The sequence below is a fragment of the Podarcis melisellensis genome (assembly GCF_964234715.1).
Source record: "Podarcis melisellensis genome assembly, chromosome: Z".
NCBI lineage: Eukaryota > Metazoa > Chordata > Lepidosauria > Squamata > Lacertidae > Podarcis > Podarcis melisellensis.
In genome coordinates, this window is record NC_138547.1 from 4,891,083 (window position 1) to 4,910,090 (window position 19,008).

At 45.5% G+C, this 19,008-nt stretch overlaps 1 protein-coding gene across 1 annotated transcript in view; it reads left to right on the forward strand.

Moving 5' to 3' along the window:
- Positions 1–14,117, forward strand: part of MEGF9 (multiple EGF like domains 9) — an 82,945-nt gene extending 68,828 nt beyond the window's left edge. The window contains exons 3-6 of the mRNA XM_081896439.1: positions 4,175–4,314; positions 8,402–8,545; positions 10,362–10,634; positions 13,440–14,117. Of these exons, the coding sequence (XP_081752565.1) occupies positions 4,175–4,314; positions 8,402–8,545; positions 10,362–10,634; positions 13,440–13,891 (1,009 nt within the window). The 3' untranslated portion in view covers positions 13,892–14,117. The remainder of the gene's footprint in view (positions 1–4,174; positions 4,315–8,401; positions 8,546–10,361; positions 10,635–13,439) is intronic.
- Positions 14,118–19,008: the final 4,891 nt, after the last annotated feature.

Below are 19,008 nucleotides of genomic sequence, written 5' to 3' on the forward strand. Positions count from 1 at the left end.
CTTAAGGTGGGGGAAATGCCCAGATTTCTCCTTCTCCTCCTCTTTGACACCATAATCAGCTTCTTAACAGCAGGGTCTGTGTGTGTGTGTGGTTTGGGCATATTTAAATTGTTTACCTTTTCTTGGAAAAGCCTTCTAGAACCTTTCCAATATGAGAGCTATGAAAGAGGATGTTTTCATGAAGCTTTATTGACCAGAGGCAAAACCTCTTGCCTTGCTTGAAAGCTTTAATTATTGCACACACCCGGCCCATCTGTATCGAGTTGAACATCCTGCCAGAGGGGCTTTAAATCCAGCACTCGATCCCCTTTTAAAAAGTTTAATAACTTCCTATTCTGCCTTGCATCAGCCAAGAGGCATAAAATCGGGGGTGGGGGTTGTACAAAGACCCTGGGCTGGCCTGAGAGTGGGAAAAGAGATTTAAATATGCAGACTTCTGGAACCCAGTGGGAATGTACACATAGATGACTATTTAACTTGCAATCTTATGCTCACCTGGAAATCAGTCCCACTGACCTCAATAGGATTTATTTTTGAGTATTATCATTATTTATTAGAAATTTTATATGCCAGCCTTCAAAGACCACAGGGCGATTTACAGCATAAAAATATAAAATGTAAAATACAGTGGTACCTCGGGTTAAGTACTTAATTCGTTCCAGAGGTCCGTTCTTAACCTGAAACTGTTCTTAACCTGAAGCACCACTTTAGCTAATGGGGCCTCCTGCTGCCGCCGCATTGCTGGAGCACAGTTTCTGTTCTCATCCTGAAGCGAAGTTCTTAACCCGAGGTACTATTTCTGGGTTAGCGGAGTCTGTAACCTGAAGCGTATGTAACCTGAAGTGTATGTAACCTGAGGTACCACTGTACATATAATAATAGCAACAGCAACTACCAATAACCCCCCTCCCACAAACACATTTTAAAGGCCATAGATTCTTCGGTCAGCCAAAGGCCTGGTGGAAGGGGAACATTTTCACCTGGCACTAAAGGTGTATAATGAAGACACCTGAGAAACCTTCCTGGGAGAGCTTTCCACAAGTGGGGAGCCACCACAGAAAAGGCTCATTCTCACGTTGCTGCCCTCTGGACCCCTCACAAAGGGGGCAAAATAAGAAGGGCCTCAGCTGATGCTCGCAGGGTCTGGGCCGATTCATATGGGGAGAGGCGGTCCTTGAGGTATTGCATTCCTGAGGCATTCTAGGCTTTATAGGCCCAAACCAGCACTTTGAATCGGGCTCAGAAACTAATTAGCAACCAATGTGGTCGGTCCAGGATTGATGTAATATGCTCAAACCATATTGTCCCGGTGAACAACCTGGTCACTGAGTAGGTATGCGTAAGAGATTGGGCTGCACTTATGTAGCTTATTTCTTAACTACACCCAAATAGTGTTGTACCCAAAACCTGAACTTTATGCAAAAGGGCCCCTCCAGGCATCCTTTATTATAATATCAGGGTAATTGTGTGGGATCCCACTTTCAGTACCTTTTACACTTTCATATGTTTCAGTGTAGACTAACTGCTTCATTTCCAATAAGTACCGGTACGTGCCGCTTAAATTCTTGCTTAAATTCTGTAACTTTACACCACAAATGTTCCAGGGTGGTTCCCTCCCCCCCCCCGCTTTTGTTGCAGTATAGCAGAAGACAGGGCCTTCTGGGTGTCTGCACCCCAACTTTGAGGCTCTTTCCCTTCAAAAGTGCCGACAAATTCCCTTGTTTTCCCAGGCTTTTGGAATACTTTTTTAGCCTAGCCTATTCTGTTTATAGTTTAGTTTAGTTTTTATTTTACATCGCCTCTGCTTTTAATCTCTCTCTCTCTCTAGATTATTGTTGGGAGCTGCTCAGAGACCTTTGGTGAAAAGTGCTTTAAAAATATTATGAATAAAAAATAATACAATTGAAAACAACCCATGGTTTGTTTGGAGAGGGAGACAAACAGTGAGCCCTCATTTGGCTGTAGTACTAAGGCAAACCATGGCTTAACTCCTGTTAGAACAGCATTCGCAAGAGAAAAAGCAGGGGAGTTGCTGTGATTTTCTCACTGTACACTAGCTTGTTTGCTCATTCATTCACTCATTCTAAGCTATAGTTTGGCTTAGTGCTTTGTGCCAACCGGACCAATATTTGCAAACACACACACACACACACACAAACTGTTGGGGGAAACTTAGATTTGCTTAACAAGAGCAGCAACAACAGCCTCCCTTCAGTCTGTTCTAAATCTGGCTGCTGAAGCTTGAGAGAAATCCAGGGCTAGATCTTGTGTGTGGCTGGGGTTCTGTGACCTCAGTCCGGGTTCTGCACCTCATGTAAAACCCCCTCCTCTGTTGCAGTGCAGATGCACAGTTGTTCTTTTATGTGCAAGTTACTGCAGTCAATGGCACATGGGATGGAATAGCTGACTGGCTCTGTCTACTGGCCTGCCGTTTTGCATCCAACTTTACCCAGCTGTTGCTGGTTAGGCAGCCACTTGTTGGAGAAACTCTAGCACTGGCTTTCCTGCAGCAAGCAGGGGGTTGGATTCGATCTTGGCACTAACCCATGAGCCTAACTTTCCCCATAACTTTTTTTTTTAATATAATTTTTATTAACAGGCCAATCAAATCACATTAATTCCAAATCACATTAGTTCCAAATTATACAGCCAAATTTTTAAAATTTTTGTTGGGGGTACCCATACTTCAAGCTCCGAAAGGGATCCAAACTTCGCTCTTGCTGCTGCTGCTTTAATTAAACAGTTCTATCCAGTTCTGTCTAGATAGTCTCTTTGTTTTTTTCCTCATCTTCTTGTTGTTATCATATATTCCTTTCTTTGTGATCTCTGATAATCTTCACAAGCGGGTTACAAACAAACATATTCTGTGTGGGTTTTGCACTCTCCAATAGTCATATCACATAAAGGACAGACGCCATTTCCACATCTCCGTAAAAAAACATTCCCACAGTCTGTCCGTTGATTTCTACAGGCTTGCCAATCTATGTCTCAGGGGGACCTACCAGGTCAAGATCATATTCCGATAACCATACATTCACATTCCGATGACCCTGGTCCTCCTCCCCCTCGCCCTCAAGCAAGCCTGTCTTAACGAAAGTCCATTTTTAACTGCGTCATAGAACTTTCTTTCCATTCCCCATTGTTTCCACCAGTCCTCTCTTTGATCAGTAATTCATTTCTATACAGTTCTTAGCTCTTGCTTGTGATTAGTAATTAGCAACGATTCTTCTCTCTGGAGGGGAAGGTTATTGGTACTCACATAAGACAAAATAAGAAAGGTTTTTTTCCTCCCCCCCCTTTCCGTTTCACTCCAACATACCAGTCTTTTAATGATGATTTTTCACTTGATTTATTTGTCCAACCCGTCACTCCGCACGCAGAGATCCCATTAATCAGCAGTCTTTACTCCCGATCTTCACTTGATGTATGTGCATTAGCTTCTTTCCAATTATATATTTCCAATTATATGTTTCATGCTAATGCGAACCAGTGCACGATTAGAGACAGCGTCAGGGAGAGCTCCGACGTCACCTGAGGGCTTTGTGCCAAGTGTCTTCACCCCCTTCTTTTGAATCCGGGGGTGAATTATGGACACAGCTGGCAAGGGAGTCCCCCCCATTCCCTGGGGGGGGGCAGGGAGGCTGCATACTCCCATCACAGCCTCTTAATTACCTCGTGTGGGTTGAAGAGATGTTATTGTCGGCCATCTTCCAAAGCGCCCCCTGGTGGCCCCTAACTTTTCCCATAACTACATCCATCTGCCCCATACCTGACATCTTATGTGATGTCAGGTGTTTGTCAGGTGAGGATGCTGCTAGCAAAAGAACAGTTGGCAGCTGAAGGTGTCACCTGATGTCATAACAGCACTTGCCCAACAGTCAAAAGTTTTCTGTGGAGGATGTGCCAGTTCTTCCTATGGCCCTTGGGCTGAAAAGAGTTCCATGCCCATGGACTAGCTGACCCCAAGGAGACTGGCAGCTGTATGGTTCTCTGACCTGGTTGTTGTTGGAGTTAGGGCTTCTAGCAAAAAAACAAAAGGACAAGTATCTCTATGGTGAATTGGCTCTCCTCCCATGCTACCTTCACTCACTGAAATAGTCTTGTGCCGAAGAGGTTCCCATCATTCCTCCTTCCCTGACTCACATCGCCTTTGTTCTTGCTTGTTTTTAAACAGCTCTGGAAGATGTCGCTGCAAAGCTGGTTCAGATGGCCCCAAATGCACCCAGTGCCAGGAAGGCTACTCCCTGTTCAACGGGACCACGTGCGAACCTTGTCGGTGTAACAACCATTCTGCGAGTTGCGATCGGTTGACAGGTGAAAAGCAAGGGGGGACTCGGGCTTTTGGTGGCCCTGGTTAAGGTTGGTGGGGTTTTGTTGAGGCTGATCAAGAATAACAAGACAGCATCACAATCCAGTTGTGTATCCTCCAGTATTTCAGAGAGGAAGAGAGGAGCACTCTTGTCTACTTGTAATACCCACATTTTCAGCATGGAAGGGCTGTAGCTAAGGGATAGAGCAGCTGCTTTGCCTGCAGATTATAGGTGCAGAAATATATGTGCCAGTATGAACCATGCCCCCACCATCCCCATCGATGCTTGCTCTCCCTCTTGCTCTCTTCCTCCCCACCCCATGCCTCTTCCTCCTCCACTTCCTGAGGCTGCAAGCATGGCCTTTCATAGATGTTTTGGCATGACCTTTTTACGATTGGCAAAGCACCTTCCAGGTCGTGTCGAAGCACCTCTGGGAGATTGTGCCTGCAGCCTCGGGAAGCAGTGACAGGGAAGAAAGTGGCAAAGGTGCAGGGGTGAGGGAGTAAGCAGGTGGGCAAGCAAGTGACGGTGGTGAGATGGTGGTAGAGGAAAAAGAGGTGGTGTACCTCCTCGAAAAGGGACGCGGGTGGCGCTGTGGGTTAAACCACAGAACCTAGGACTTGCCGATCAGAAGGTCAGCGGTTCGAATCCCCGCGATGGGGTGAGCTCCCGTTGCTCGGTCCCTGCTCCTGCCAACCTAGCAGTTCGAAAGCACATCAAAGTGCAAGTAGATAAATAGGTACCGCTCCGGCGGGAAGGTAAACGGCGTTTCCATGTGCTGCTCTGGTTCGCCAGAAGCGACTTAGTCATGCTGGCCACATGACCCAGAAGCTGTACGCCAGCTCCCTCAGCCAATAAAGCGAGATGAGCGACGCAACCCCAGAGTCGGCCACAACTGGAGCTAATGGTCAGGGGTCCCTTTACCTTTACCTCCTTGAAAAAAAGCACTGGGAATGTCCTCCATCTGAAACCCTGCAGAGCTGCTGCCACTCAGTTTAGACCTATGGTTCTTAACCTTTTTTGGGGGGGGGTAACGGACCCCCTTGAGAATCTGATGAAAGTTATGGATCCCCTTCCCAGAAAAATGTACATAAACATGTGGGCACACAATTCTGCATACAATTTGTGCCTGGTTCATGGACCCCCTGAAACCCACCCATGGACTCCTGGTATAGATAGCTTGACCTAGATGCACCAATGCTCAATATGAAGCAGTTTCCTTTGTTCCTGTGCTCACTCCAAGGATCTCTGGTGATATTCTCCCAGCCTATGAGAACCAGTGTGGTGTTGTGGTTAGAGTGTTGGAGTAATGACCTGGGATGCCAGGGTTCAATTGCACATTAAGCCATGAAACTCACCGGGTGGTGAACTTGGGCCAGACACCAACCATCTCTCGGTCTCACCTACATCACAGGGTTGTTGGGAGGATAAATTGGAAACAGACAGTAAATAAGCTAAACGTCTTGAAAGTTTAGGCATGCCAATAATGGTGTTTCAAAGACTGTTTCTCACTCAAAAGCAAAACTAAACCTCAAACGTTATGTAGTGATCTGAGCATTATGGGATTAAAGAACCTCTTATTAGGCACCTGAGCAGGACTACACCCTTAGACTCTCAATGCATTTCTGTTTCTGTCTAGGATAGTTGGGTACTAAACAGTCTGTTTTCTTAGTCTGCAATAAAGTGAGCCTGAGTTCTAGCTAAAGCCTGCTTATATCAATGCAAACAGGTAAAGGAAATATATATTTTTAAAATACCTTTTCAAAAAATATAAAATCTTAAAACCAGCAACACTCATGGCTGAACATCAAAACAATTTCACTCAACACTATGTTTTGGGATAGACTGCCTTCCATAGCTGTCAACATTTCCCTTTTTTAAAGGGAAATTCCCTTATTCCGAATAGGATTCCTCGCAAGAAAAGGGGGAAGTTGCCAGCTATGCTGCCTTATGGCACCCTTTTGTATGTATGCTCAGTGCTAATATAAATCAAGAACTTTAGAGATGTGGGTTGTCTGCCCTCTTGTGGCAGCTGTTGAGACACCATGGAGGCACTTTTCGTTATTAGAAATAAGTGACAGTCAAAGGCTCAAAGCGGACATGTCTGCCTTCCTGCATGCTAGTCTGAAACCTCACACCGATGCAAAGCTTCCCTGTGTTGACAAGCATTTTTGGGGAGGAAAGCAGAACTTGGGTGCCCCTTGTCATAAAGCTGTTTCCCAGTGGGAGGAACATCCTTACACAACAGAAACCCCATAAGGGTATTATGGTCTGAAATACAATAGTAGATGGAACATAACTTCCCGTTTTCAGTGGAGAATGGCTGTAGCTCAGTGGCAGAACATCTGCTTTGCCTGCAGAAGGTCCGTGGTTCAATCCCTGGCATTTCCAAGCAAGGCCAGGAAATAAAACTGTCTTGAGACCCTGGAGAGCCATGTGCAGATCAGGGATGGGGAACCCCAGGCCCAGGGGCCGTAGGTGGTCTTCCAGGCCTCTCTGTCTGGCCCTTGGGCTCCCCCAGTCCACACCTCCTCCTACCAGGTCACACTGCTCACTGGCCCTGCTTTGCCTCCTTGAGGGCTTTGGTCTGCCTCTGATGTGCCCTTGAATTCTGACTACGCCTCTTGCTTATCAGGGTGGAGGATGGAGAAGGGTGTGTGAGTGTGCATGTGGAAGTTAGCCTATGGTACAAGATTTGCTAGCCTATGGGGCAATATTTACATGCGTCTCTCCACTTACTGCTGGCCTACTCTCCACTCCAAAGGCTGCCCAGAAGGGAATGTGCATTTCATTACCTGACCTGGAGATGCAGGAGATTGAACATGGTACCTTTTGCATGCAAGCCATGAGTTCCACCACTGAGCTGCGACTCTGGTTCAATACAAGGTATCGCCAGCATCTGCTCCAATAGTGATTTAAATTCTCTGGGTACTGCCAACAGTAAATAGAGCCAGAACCAATGGAGCCAGCTCTACATTTGTCCTTTTCCCTGGTGAGTTCTACAGGAGGCAACACTGAGACTAAGGAGGAGATGAAGCTCCCTAGGCAGGGATACCCCCTGGGCTGTTAGTGGGACAGTTCCCTATTAGTCCTAATGGACCAGCCTCCATTGCTTTCAGCCGTCAAGATAGTTGACGGCCACTCTCAAGTCTCTCTGTTTATTTTCCTTTTCAGTGGGCTAAGCATACCCAGCTCTCAACTGTTCCTCATTAAACTTGGGGTTGCGTCCAAGCCTGTTCTACTTGAAGTAGAGCCACTGAAATTAATGAACCTACATGAGCGGTGTCCATGAATTGCAATGTATTTATGCTCAGTAGGACTAATATTGGCTACAATATATGACCCCTTGCCATCCTGGTCACCTTGCTCTAGACCAGGCTTCCTTGGCCCTCCAGATGTTTTAAGACTACAATTCCCATCATCTCTGACCACTGGTCCTGCTAGCTAGGGATCATGGGAGTTGTAGGCCAAAAACATCTGGAGGGCTGAGGTTGAGGAAGCCTGCTCTAGATGCAATCCACATTCTGTAGTCCACACAGCCCAAAGCTAGGGCTGGGTGGCGGAATCATAGAACTGGCTACCTGCCTTCCTTCAATATACCTTTTGTACTCTTCTATCTGCTGGACCTTGAATATTCCCCCACTGAAAGCCCCAACACAACACCACCAAAAGCCTCACATGGTCTTGGCAACAGTGCTGGTGAGCAACTGGCTAAATCCTCATGATTGGGTCCACTGTTTCTTATGTACCCAAAGTGTCACCATCTGTGTACAAGAGGGGGAAGTAGCAGTAGGTTTAGGGGAAATCTATGGTTTGGAGCAGCACAAAATCCTGGATGGGGGGAACCTACATGGGAGAACATCCCTCCCCAAAATCCCAGCCCAATGAAAGATGAGAATTCTGTCTTTTCAGGGGTGTGGAATGGAATAGGGTATCCAGAACAGGAGTGTGCCTTGCTGCAACATTTTGTTGCAGGTCCTACTTGTATTTTTGTGGTTCCCAGCAAGGTACTGTGTCATTTTGAGTTCCTGCCCACTGCTTCGGACAGCTGTTGTCTTTGTCTTTATTTCTGCATTTATCTTGTTTTCTAGGCACTTGCTTGGACTGTCAAGGGAACACAGAAGGCGCTTCCTGCGAGAAATGCAAGGGGCAGTTTTACCGAAGTGGTTCGCGACACCACGAGTGTCTTCTTTGTCCTTGCTCCCCTGTAGTGTCCTCTGGCAGCTGTCATATAAGTAAGATGGTTTTCTAAAATTGTGGAATTTCACTATGGTACATCAACATAAGGACACCAGATGATCCCTAGTCCAAAATCCTGTCTCCACAGTGGTGAACTGTGGAGTGTCTGTGGGAACCTTGAAAGTACGACAGCTTGTGTTTCCCAGCAACAGATATTCAGATACATGCTACCAGTGGTGTAGCATGGGTGGCAGGCGCCTGGGGCCACACAGAAAGGGGCTGGGAGGGAGGGAAACAGATGGAGTATGCATGCACATTCAACTGCCTAGCAGCTCCTGACTCACCTAGGAGACTGCAGCCGCAGAGGTAAGAAAGGAAGAGTCATTCCATTTTCTGGAGAGGTCACTTCCTAGTTCGCATGGGGAAGCGCACAGTTCTATTAAGGCAGCATCAGGTGTTGAAATTTTGGACCCCGAAACAACTTTGCACCTGGGGAAACTGCCCTTGTGTCCCCCTGCTACGCCACTTCATTCTACTGCCAGCAGTGGAGGCAGAACATAGCCATTGTGGCTAATAGCCACTGGCAGCATGGAATTGGTAATTCATGGGTGGACTGCTCTTGAGGCCGGAGGCCTCCCTGGAACTACCCAGGGAGAAAGTGTCAGCCCTGCATGCATTTTGTCAAGGCACTTTCGAAAGCTGGTTCTTCCAGCCCCCTTCAGAACTAGCTATTGTTCAGAGGCAATGGTGAAACCAGGAGAATTCTGCTAGGGTTCACTAACATGCCACAGCAATGTAAATGCATCTCACCTTGCTAGGTGTAGATGTGACCTGGGCAGTTAAAACAGTTATGGGATTGCAGAGCTGCAAAATGCAATGATGACATGGGGCATGCTAGAGGTAGACGTATCATTCCCACATTTACAAAACACCTTTCCTCCAAGGATCTCAAGGTGACATGCATGCTTCTCTTTCCATCGTGCCCTCATTTTGCCCTCACAACAGCCCTGTGAGGTATGTTAGGCCGAGGGATAGTAACTGGTCCAAGGTCAGCACACAGGGCTAAGTGGGGATTTGAAGTCCCTGGTCCTAGTCCAGTCCATGACCATTTGACTTCTTCTAACATCTGCATAATGCGAAGAAGATCAGCTGTGGATTGAAAGCTGGCTTTAACAATCCATCAAGAGCAGGGTGAGAAAACAGGAAATGGAAGCAGGTGACAGCTACAGTGTGGTTGTAACTTGGTGCTTACCAAAGGGATCAATTACTCATGCTGAAGAAGAGAAGCAAGCTTTGGAGGTTTGTATGATGAGGTGCTGTGACAGACATCTGAGTAAGAAAGGCTGAGGCTGGCTTGCTATGTCTGCAGTTCCCACTTTTGGTTGCACTGTTTCCTGAACAGTTGCCTTGATGGGCACCTGTGGCTCCCTCCTCTGAGTACAGTAGCTGGCTCAGCTGCTCAGGGAGTAAAGATCTGGAGCCAAGCTTCAGAGTCCCCCAGTTCCAAAGCTTTCACACTACCACTTGCTGGGAATCACAAGAGTTGCCCTCAAGGTCTGGTTGTTGGCTTCTCGTGTATGTTTGGTCACTGAAAACAGGATATTGGATTAGTTCCAAAGTGTTGACATTGCCACACTAAATGGCCGAGTTCTTGCAGATACAGTTATGTTAGGAGGCCCACTGAAATAAAAGTGGACCCCTCCTCAAAACCAAGGTAAAAATAATCCTCAACCACCGCCACAACAACAACAACAAAAACTTAATTGGTGGGTTGAATGCATAAGAAGACAAAACAGGACTAGGCTTGTATTCTTAGGGTGGCCATGTGGCAAGTTTCATCAGTGGAAGTAACTAGTGTTCTTTCTTCTGTAGAACCCGGTCACCGCACGCCAACCTGTGACCAGTGCCGCCCTGGCTACAGCGGTGCTCACTGCAACCAGTGTGACATTGGCTACTACAGCTCTGACAGCCTCTGTATCAAATGCCAGTGCAATGGGAATGTCGACCCAGCGCGGTCACCCAGAGTCTGCAGGCTGGACACAGGGGAATGCCTTGGCTGCCTTTACCACACGACAGGATTTCACTGTGAAAAGTGCCAGGAGGGTTACGCCAAACGTTCGGAAGGCGCGAATTGCACCAGGAAAGGTAAAACTTGTTTATTCCACTTGACATTAGCTTAAAGACCCTCTCCTATTCTCAGGGCTTTTGGCTGCAACTAGCAGTGGAGGAAGAAGTCAGTTTTGTGTGTGCAGCAATTAGAAACTCCTTAATTTGCACTTCTTGAACCAATACATGAACAAAAGCAACTATCTTTCAAAATTCGCACTTATCTGAATGTTGTATTTCAGTTCTCCAAACAGTATGTGTAAAGATGCACATTTTAGGGTGGAATGCACCTACGTATGTAGGAGTGAAAGTAATATACAAAAATGCATTATGTTAGGGAAGATGGCTTGAAAAAAATGCATGTAGCATTCAAAAATATATAAAATATGAGTTTCTTGGGAGAGATTCACATTAAAATGCTGACAAATATTCATGGTGATTTTCGGGGGGGGGGGGTTGAGCAGGATCTCAGGAGAACTGAGTTCCCTTACCTTTTAAAATATTAGATAGATAGAATCAGTGTTTCCCAACCTTGTGCCTCCAGCTGTTTTTGAACTACAACTCCCATCATCCCTGACTAGCAAGACCAGTGGCAAGGGATGATGGGAACTGTAGTCCAAAAACAGCTGGAGGCACAAGGTTGGGAAACACTCAGATAGATAGATAGATAGATAGATAGATAGATAGATAGATAGCCTGGGAGTGCTGGAATGGATATATACCCAATACAACTCCCACCATTCCTAGCTAACAAGTGGTCAGGGATGATGGGAGTTGTAGGCCCAAAACATCTGGAGTGCTGAGTTTGCCTATGCCTGGTCTATTATCTTTGAGGAATCTTGGAGAACAGGTGAGGTCCCTACAGACTGGAGGCAGGCAAATGTTGTCCCCATCTTCAGAAAGGGGGAAAAGGAAGACTCAGGTAACTACCAACCACTGAGCTTGGCTTCAATACCAGGGAAGGTCCTGGAACAGATAATTCAACAGTTGGTCTGTGAGCACTTAGAAAAGGATGCTGTGATTATGAAGACCCAGCATGGGTTTCTCAAAAATAAGTCATGTCAGACCTATCTTTTTCTTTTTTTTGCTGGAATTACAAGCTTGATGAATCAGAGGAATGCTGCAGACATAGTATATTTTGACTTCAGTAAGGCTTTAGACAAAGTTTCCCATGATATTCTCATGAGGGAGCTGGTAAAATGTGGGTTGGACGAGGTGTATTTGTAGCTGGCTGCTCCTCAAATTTGCAGATAACACCAAACTGGGAAGGGTAGCTAATGCCACAGAAAACAGAATCAGAATTCAAAATGACCGTAACAGATTGGAGAACTGGGCGCAAGCTAACAAAATGTATTTCAATAGGGACAAATGTCAGGTTCTGCACTTAGGCAGGAAGAACCAGATGCACCAATGTAGGATGGGGGACATCTGGCTTACTAGCAGTACATGTGAAAGGATCTAGAGGTCTTTGTGGAACACAAGCTTAACGTATGTCAACAGTGTGATGCCCCAGCAAAAAAGAGCTAATGCTATTCTAGGCTGCATCAACAGAAGTATAGTGTCCAGAAGGGAAGTAATAGTCCCACTCTATTCTGCCTTGATCAGACCACACCTAGAATACTGTGCCCCGTTCTGGGCACCACAATTTAAGAAAGATATTGACAAACTGGAACATGTGCAGAGGAGGGCAACCAAGATGATCAAGGGTCTGGAAACCAAGCCTTATGAGGGACAGTTGATGGAATTGGGTATGTTTAGCCTGGTAAAGAGGAGATATGATACCATTTTTAAATACTTGAAGGCCTATCACATGGTAAATAGAGCAAGCTTGTTTTCTGCAGCTCAGAATGGCAGGTCCCAAACCAATTCTTTCAACTTTTAAGAAAGGAGACTAAACATCAGGAATAACTTTTTGATGGTAGGAGCAGTCCAGCAGTGGAATGGTTTCCTTCAGAAAGTGGTGGGCTCTCCTTCCTTGGAGGTTTCTAAGAAGAGGTTGGATGGCCATCTGCCATGGATGCTTTAGCTGAGGTTCCTTCTTTGCACGGGTTGGACTAATGACCTTTGGGGTACCTTCCAACTCTATGATTCTATGTTCTTACATTTAGCCACTGTCCGGGATTAGAGCATAGGGTGGCAGCACTGTGACTGGGCCCACAATAAACTAACTAACTAGCTTTGTGGTGAGTTCACCTACCTTTCCCCCCAGAAAAAATACAGTGATGATATTCTTACAAACAAACAATCAAACACATCAGAAATGTGAACTGAATTTAAGAGCTAAAATTTAAAGCTGGTGTGGGTACCCTTGGAAATCCATGCCTTATGTAGATTAGAATGCTATTTTGAAGTTTGTAGGTTTCCATTGTCACTTGATCTCTTGAGGTTTATTTCATTTCAGAATCTATTTCATTAGCAAAACATGAAAGTGATGTACCAAAAAATTATGACAAATCTCAGAAACACACCCTTTTAAAAAGGATTATTATTAAATGTCAACTTGTATGCTGCTTTTCAAAATCAATATTCTTCCCAAAGTAGCTCTAAATTGAAAGGTTATAAATTGGGTGGCAGGTGTGGGAGGGATATATTTTACTAGAATTTGTGATAGTGAAATAAGTTTTTATAAGGTTTGATAAGTTTTATTAAATTAAAAGATGGGAAACCATCCTGTATTTGTTTTGTCCTTTCTGAATTGGTAAGTATTTATTAATTACTGTAAAATGGCCCGGGAAATGCTGTTGACCTCCTGTGATGTGGGTTAATGGATGTGTTTGATGCTTAATAATAAGAATAAGAATACACTCACTTTGCCATATTTGCCTTTTTAAAAAAATTCTCTAGAATATGTTCCTGGTCCTGAAGGCAGAGGGTTGACTCCTCCAACTATAAACATCAGTGTATCAACATCATACTCAGCCACCAACAGCACGTTACCCCAGCCTCCGATGGTACAGACAGTTTCCCCCATCAGTTCCTCTGACAATAGTACTTCTACTTTAGCTGATGTATCATGGACCCAGTTCAATATCATCATCCTTACTGTCATTATTATCCTCGTGGTTCTGCTGATGGGATTTGTGGGTGCTGTCTACACGTACCGCGAATATCAGAACAGGAAGCTGAATGCCCCCTTTTGGACCATTGAGCTCAAGGAGGACAACATCAGTTTCAGCAGCTACCATGATAGCATCCCCAATGCTGATGTCTCAGGCCTGTTGGAGGACGATGGTAACGAGGTGGCACCCAATGGCCAGCTGGCGTTGGCTACTCCCATGCATAACTACAAGGCTTAATGAAACCACGGTTGAGAGTTTACTTCGAAATCTTGTAAGTGGAGCAAACAAGTGCAGTGCCTGTTGAGAGGGACACCAGTCAATGACACCAGCGTTCTGAGAAAGAGGACTAGATAACTTTCCCAGCATTGGCCGTGGCCAGGTTTTGGGGTCCGCGCGCACATACACACACACACACACACAGTGTTGGACACTGGAGATAATAAAGGAGTTTCAGGTAAATTTACAGATTGTATTCAATTCATTGTTTCCCATCAAAATCCATCCTTGCCACTATGGATATAAACTTGTATTTTAAAAAATGGAGTTGCTTTGAAATATATTTTTGTATGAAATGATGAAGGCATATACCAAGACATCATCTCATCGCCAATCAAAAGCTATGTTGAAACACTGGACGCCTGATTTTAAAACTCTTGTTTTGAAATGTAGCCATTGTCGTATAAATTATGGGAAATGGCTTTTATGGTTTGGAGAGCCGGGGGGGCTGGGGGTGGATTCCCAGAACTTTGTTTTGTGCTCTTAAAAGAGTTTTGCTTCTTCTTCTTCTTTTTAAAAAAGAAAAGTCACTGGTGAAAAGATGCGCTGATAGAAACCAAGAGCTTTGACCTTAGGAGTACGGAAAAGAAATGGGTGAGAGTGTTGTACTTTTTCTGCAACCTTCCTTTGAACGTGATGATGATGCTATTTAAAATGCAAGAATCTGTTTATTTTCTTAGCTTTGTTGAACTCTGATTCTCCCAAGAGATGCTAGTGAGGACACTGCACGGGCATTGTTCCCCGAGTCTCCAATCTGGTGTGGAAACGGCCTGTATACAGAATGTAACAAAGCTTCCTCTGCAATGTATTTGTAAACTATTTGTACAAAAATGACATATTTTATCACGTAGATTTTATCTGTACAGCCACTCACAGCGTTGTAAAAACAAAAACAAACAAAAACACAGAACTCAAAGCAACAACAAATAAGCAAGTATTGTATTAAAGTGCTGTAAATTTCAATGGCAATATTGTTGGAGCTGGGCCTCCGGCAAAGGTTTGTTGCTAACTTCTGATAATATGACTAACTTTCTGATCTTAAATTGATCGTTCCTCCCTCTCTTTTTTGTTTTTTTGTTTGAACGTCTACAGCAGGGGTGAGGAGGAACCTGTGGCTTGGGGGCCAAATGTGACCCTCCAGGCCTCTTTGTCTGACCTTCAAGGCTCTCCTCAGGCAGGGCCGCCCTGCCCATGAGTCAGACTGAGGCAGCTGCCTTGGGTGGTAGAATCCTGTGGGGGATCTGCACAACCCCAGTAAGCAAGGCTTTGGTGGGGGAAGGGGCCGGTTCCTTCCCAATTTGTCTCAGGCAATATAACAGAACAGGCTGCCTCTGTCCCCAGGCCATGGCCTTACCTCATACCCTGCTTGAGTGTTTTTGGTTGGCTGGAATGTGTATTTTGAAGAATGATAAAGCCTTTTGGCTTGTCTGGACGAAGAGGAATAGGTATGTGTAGAGAGCAGCCCAGTGTACAAAAGGGGGAAATAGTATTTGTTTCCCCATCCACTACCTTGGCTGATGTGATATGACCCCCTCCCGAAAATCTGAAGGCTCACCAGGTCCCAGGTCCTCCTGTTACTTCCCCTCTTGCTCTGGCTGCCTGGTCTCCTGTTCCCAACCCTCTTCTTCCTCCTGTTGTCTCACAGGTGGCACAGAACCCCCCCCCCAATTAATGCCCCCCATTTGATCGTGCTCCCTCTCTGTCTCTTCTGCCCGCATACCTCCCCACTCCTTGATCTTCGGCCAGTCCCTGGAACCCTCTTTCATTCAGAGTTCTCTACGTCTGCATCCACAGCACAAGAAGCAATCAAACTGTTTAAAATTACACCTCTTTGCTTTGGTATAGCTTTCCAGTCAGCACCATTTTTACAAGTATGTTTATATTGTTCATCTTTTTGCTGACATTAGCAAAAACTGTTTTAGTGCAAATTTGTGTGCGTGGGGGAAGGATTGAACTTTTGAAATATGTTCCCCAAAAGGCATGCTAAGGTATGTTGTCCTTCTTTTGCCCACACAACTGTGACACACCCACTTGTATTGATGGAGGATAGGGGGACATACATTCAAAAATGGGTTACATCTGTTGAAGTGTGGAGAGTCAGTTTCGGTTCTGTGTGGGCTTTACAGATTCTGCATTGCAGACACTCTCTGGAATCTCCCTGGGCTGTCAATGACAACCTGTCTGGGGCTCCTGGTTTTGTACAAGAGCAGGATCAGGCTCTCAGAGTGCTTCCCACTCTCCAGTGGTGGGAAAATGACATGTTATGTACTGAGTTGAATAGGATCCAAAATGCAGCAGTCTGATTGGTCCTAGAATAATAGGATTCAGAATGCAGCAGTCTAATTGGTCCTAGAACAATTGGATTCAGAATGCAACAGTCTGATTGGTCCTAGAACAATAGGGTTCAGAATGCAGCAGTCTGATTGGTCCACAGGAGCCACCCAATCCAGCTCCAGGTGGAAGTGAATCTGCAACCTGATTGGCCTACAGGTGATTCCTGGAATTAGCCAATTATGTGGGGCCCATTGTGTAAATAATGTATATAAGATAGACATTCTGGGGGAACTTCCATTTTTCTCCTCACCACTATGAGCTGAATAAAGAGCATGCAATCCACTCTCGAATCTGAGTATATTTCACTGCCAATGTGGATGGGATCCCGCTGAGCTGACTGCCACACACAGCACCACAACACTGCCACCTCAAACTGCTGCATTCTGAATCCTATTGTTCTAGGACCAATCAGACTGCTGCCTTTTGGATCCTATTCAACTCAGTACATAACGTGACATATAGCTCTCTCCTCTATCCAATGATCCTTCTAAATTGATGTCAACTTTTTGCCACATTGAAATTCTCAGCACCAAGTGGGAACATGGATAATCAAGGCTGGGTGTTCTAGTAGGCACAGTGAGGCAGCACGTGCAAGGTGGGAAGCAGTAGTGAAGTGCTAAAGGGCAGAAGTCAGGCTGCTGCTGTCAGGTGCGATGGCAGATACTGCCCTGTCATCGGTGTTGAAATCGGTGTTGAGACCTGTGGGTATAGGGCGATATACAAATTTAATTAATAATAATAATATAAATAAATATAAAATCAGATTCAGCTCCAGTACAGTTGGCTTCTCTAGGTGGAACAGGGAGGGAGGTGCTTTCTAACCATTTGCCTCAGGCAGCACAATGTCTTGGGTCAGCTGGGTCAGCTCTGCTATTAGGCAGAGGGAGCCAGCCACCTCAGGTACAGTGCTGGATTTAAGGTGGTGCGGGCAGTTCCCCTGCACAGGGTGCCAAGCCGAGAGGGTGTAAAATTGAGAAGATCTATGATTAAGAAGTTCCATTTGGGGGTGCCAAATTTTGGTGTCACACGGTGCCATGTTACAAAAGATTACCAAAGCGTGCCCCTGTCAGGTGGCGGATACTGAGGACTGGGGAGAATTGTATGTGCCACGTGGACAGTCCATCCTAAGGCAGCCTGTGCAGTTGAGGACAGAGTGCTTGAATCCACTTTAATTCCACAAATCTAAATTTCCGAGCAGGCACTTCAATCCTTCCTGCAATAACAATATTGAGGCGGCCATTGACAGAATGTGCATGCTTGCTTCCTGCAAGTGGTGTTGGTGGGTGGGTGCGTGCAGGAAGCAAAGCTGAATCAGTCCTCAAAAGAACAAGTGTGGGAGTTTGCAGGAGAGAACACTATGTATTTAAGTGTTCCACTGGAAAAAGTGTGTGTCAATTTTTATCACCTTCTCTACTTGAAACCAACTGTTATCTCTCAAATGTTCCACCCTATATCAACCTTCCATATTTGTTTTGTTTTTAAAGCTGCCTTTCCTTTCCTTTCCTTGATGGCTTTGCAAAGTCTTATCTGCTCCTTTCAACCCTTCCCAGTCTCCTAGAGCTAGCGTGGATCCCAACAAGGAACTGACCATATTGCAAGTGTAAATGGGTTTAGCTGTCCTGGTTTCACTGCAAAGGATTCTGGAGGGAAAATAATAAGGTACCACCCTTCCAATTTACACTAGTGGCACTCTTACATTAAATAGTGTAATAAAAAATTATTTTCTGCATATGTCTGTGGGAAAATTCACTTCATATGCACTGTAAACTTTCATTAGACTCCCCCAACCTGGTGCTTCCAGGTGTTTCATAGTACAACTCCTATTAGTCCCAGCCAGCATGGCCAATGCTCCCAGGCAGTGGGAACCGGAGTCCAAAGACATCTAGAGGGCACTAGCTGGCCTGCATCATAAGGGGGTTGTTCTTGTTTCTTAGCTAGTCCTAACAAGGATATGGTGCTACTATGGATTCTGTCCTCTTTAGGCAGGGATGTAGAACCTGTGGCACTCCAGATGCTGCTGAATTACAATTCATGATTGATAGCTCAGTCAGTAGAGCATGAGACTCATCATCTCAGGGTTATGGGTTTGAGCCCTATGTTAGGCAAAAGATTCCTGTACTGCAGGGGGCTGGACTAGACCCTTGCCCGTTCCTGCTCTACAATTTTATGAACTCACAGTCCTAACTTTGGTCATACTGGCTGGGGCAGGTGGGAGTTGGAATCCAGCAACATCTGGAGAATCTCAGGCTCGCCCCATTTCTTGCATAGAAAAAACCTTTGAAAGTCCAGAAGGTCAAATATCTTCTACTGCAGCCTACATATAAGGAGACCTTCAACTTCTAGCAGGCAAAAGGTCCCAGATTCAATCTCTGGCATCACTGGGTAGTGCTAGGAAGGACTTTGGTCCAAGAATCTGAACACCAGTTGCCAATGGGTGGAAACTAGGGACATGGAACCTGGTGCCCTCCAGCGGTTGCTGGACTACAACTCCCATCATACCTGTCCATTGGTGATTCTGGCTAGGGCTGGTGGGAGTTGGAGTCCAACCACATCCAGAGGGCCACAGGTTTCCACATCCCTGCCTTAACGGACCAGCATTGGGGAGGAATCTTCCAAAGAATCCCTGGCTTCAGCTCTTAAAACATATGGCGGATGAGTGCATGTTTTGAGCATTTGGGCGCATTTCATGGATGTGAAACCCAGCTCACCTTAAATGAGTTCCACATACAAATGTCCACCATGGC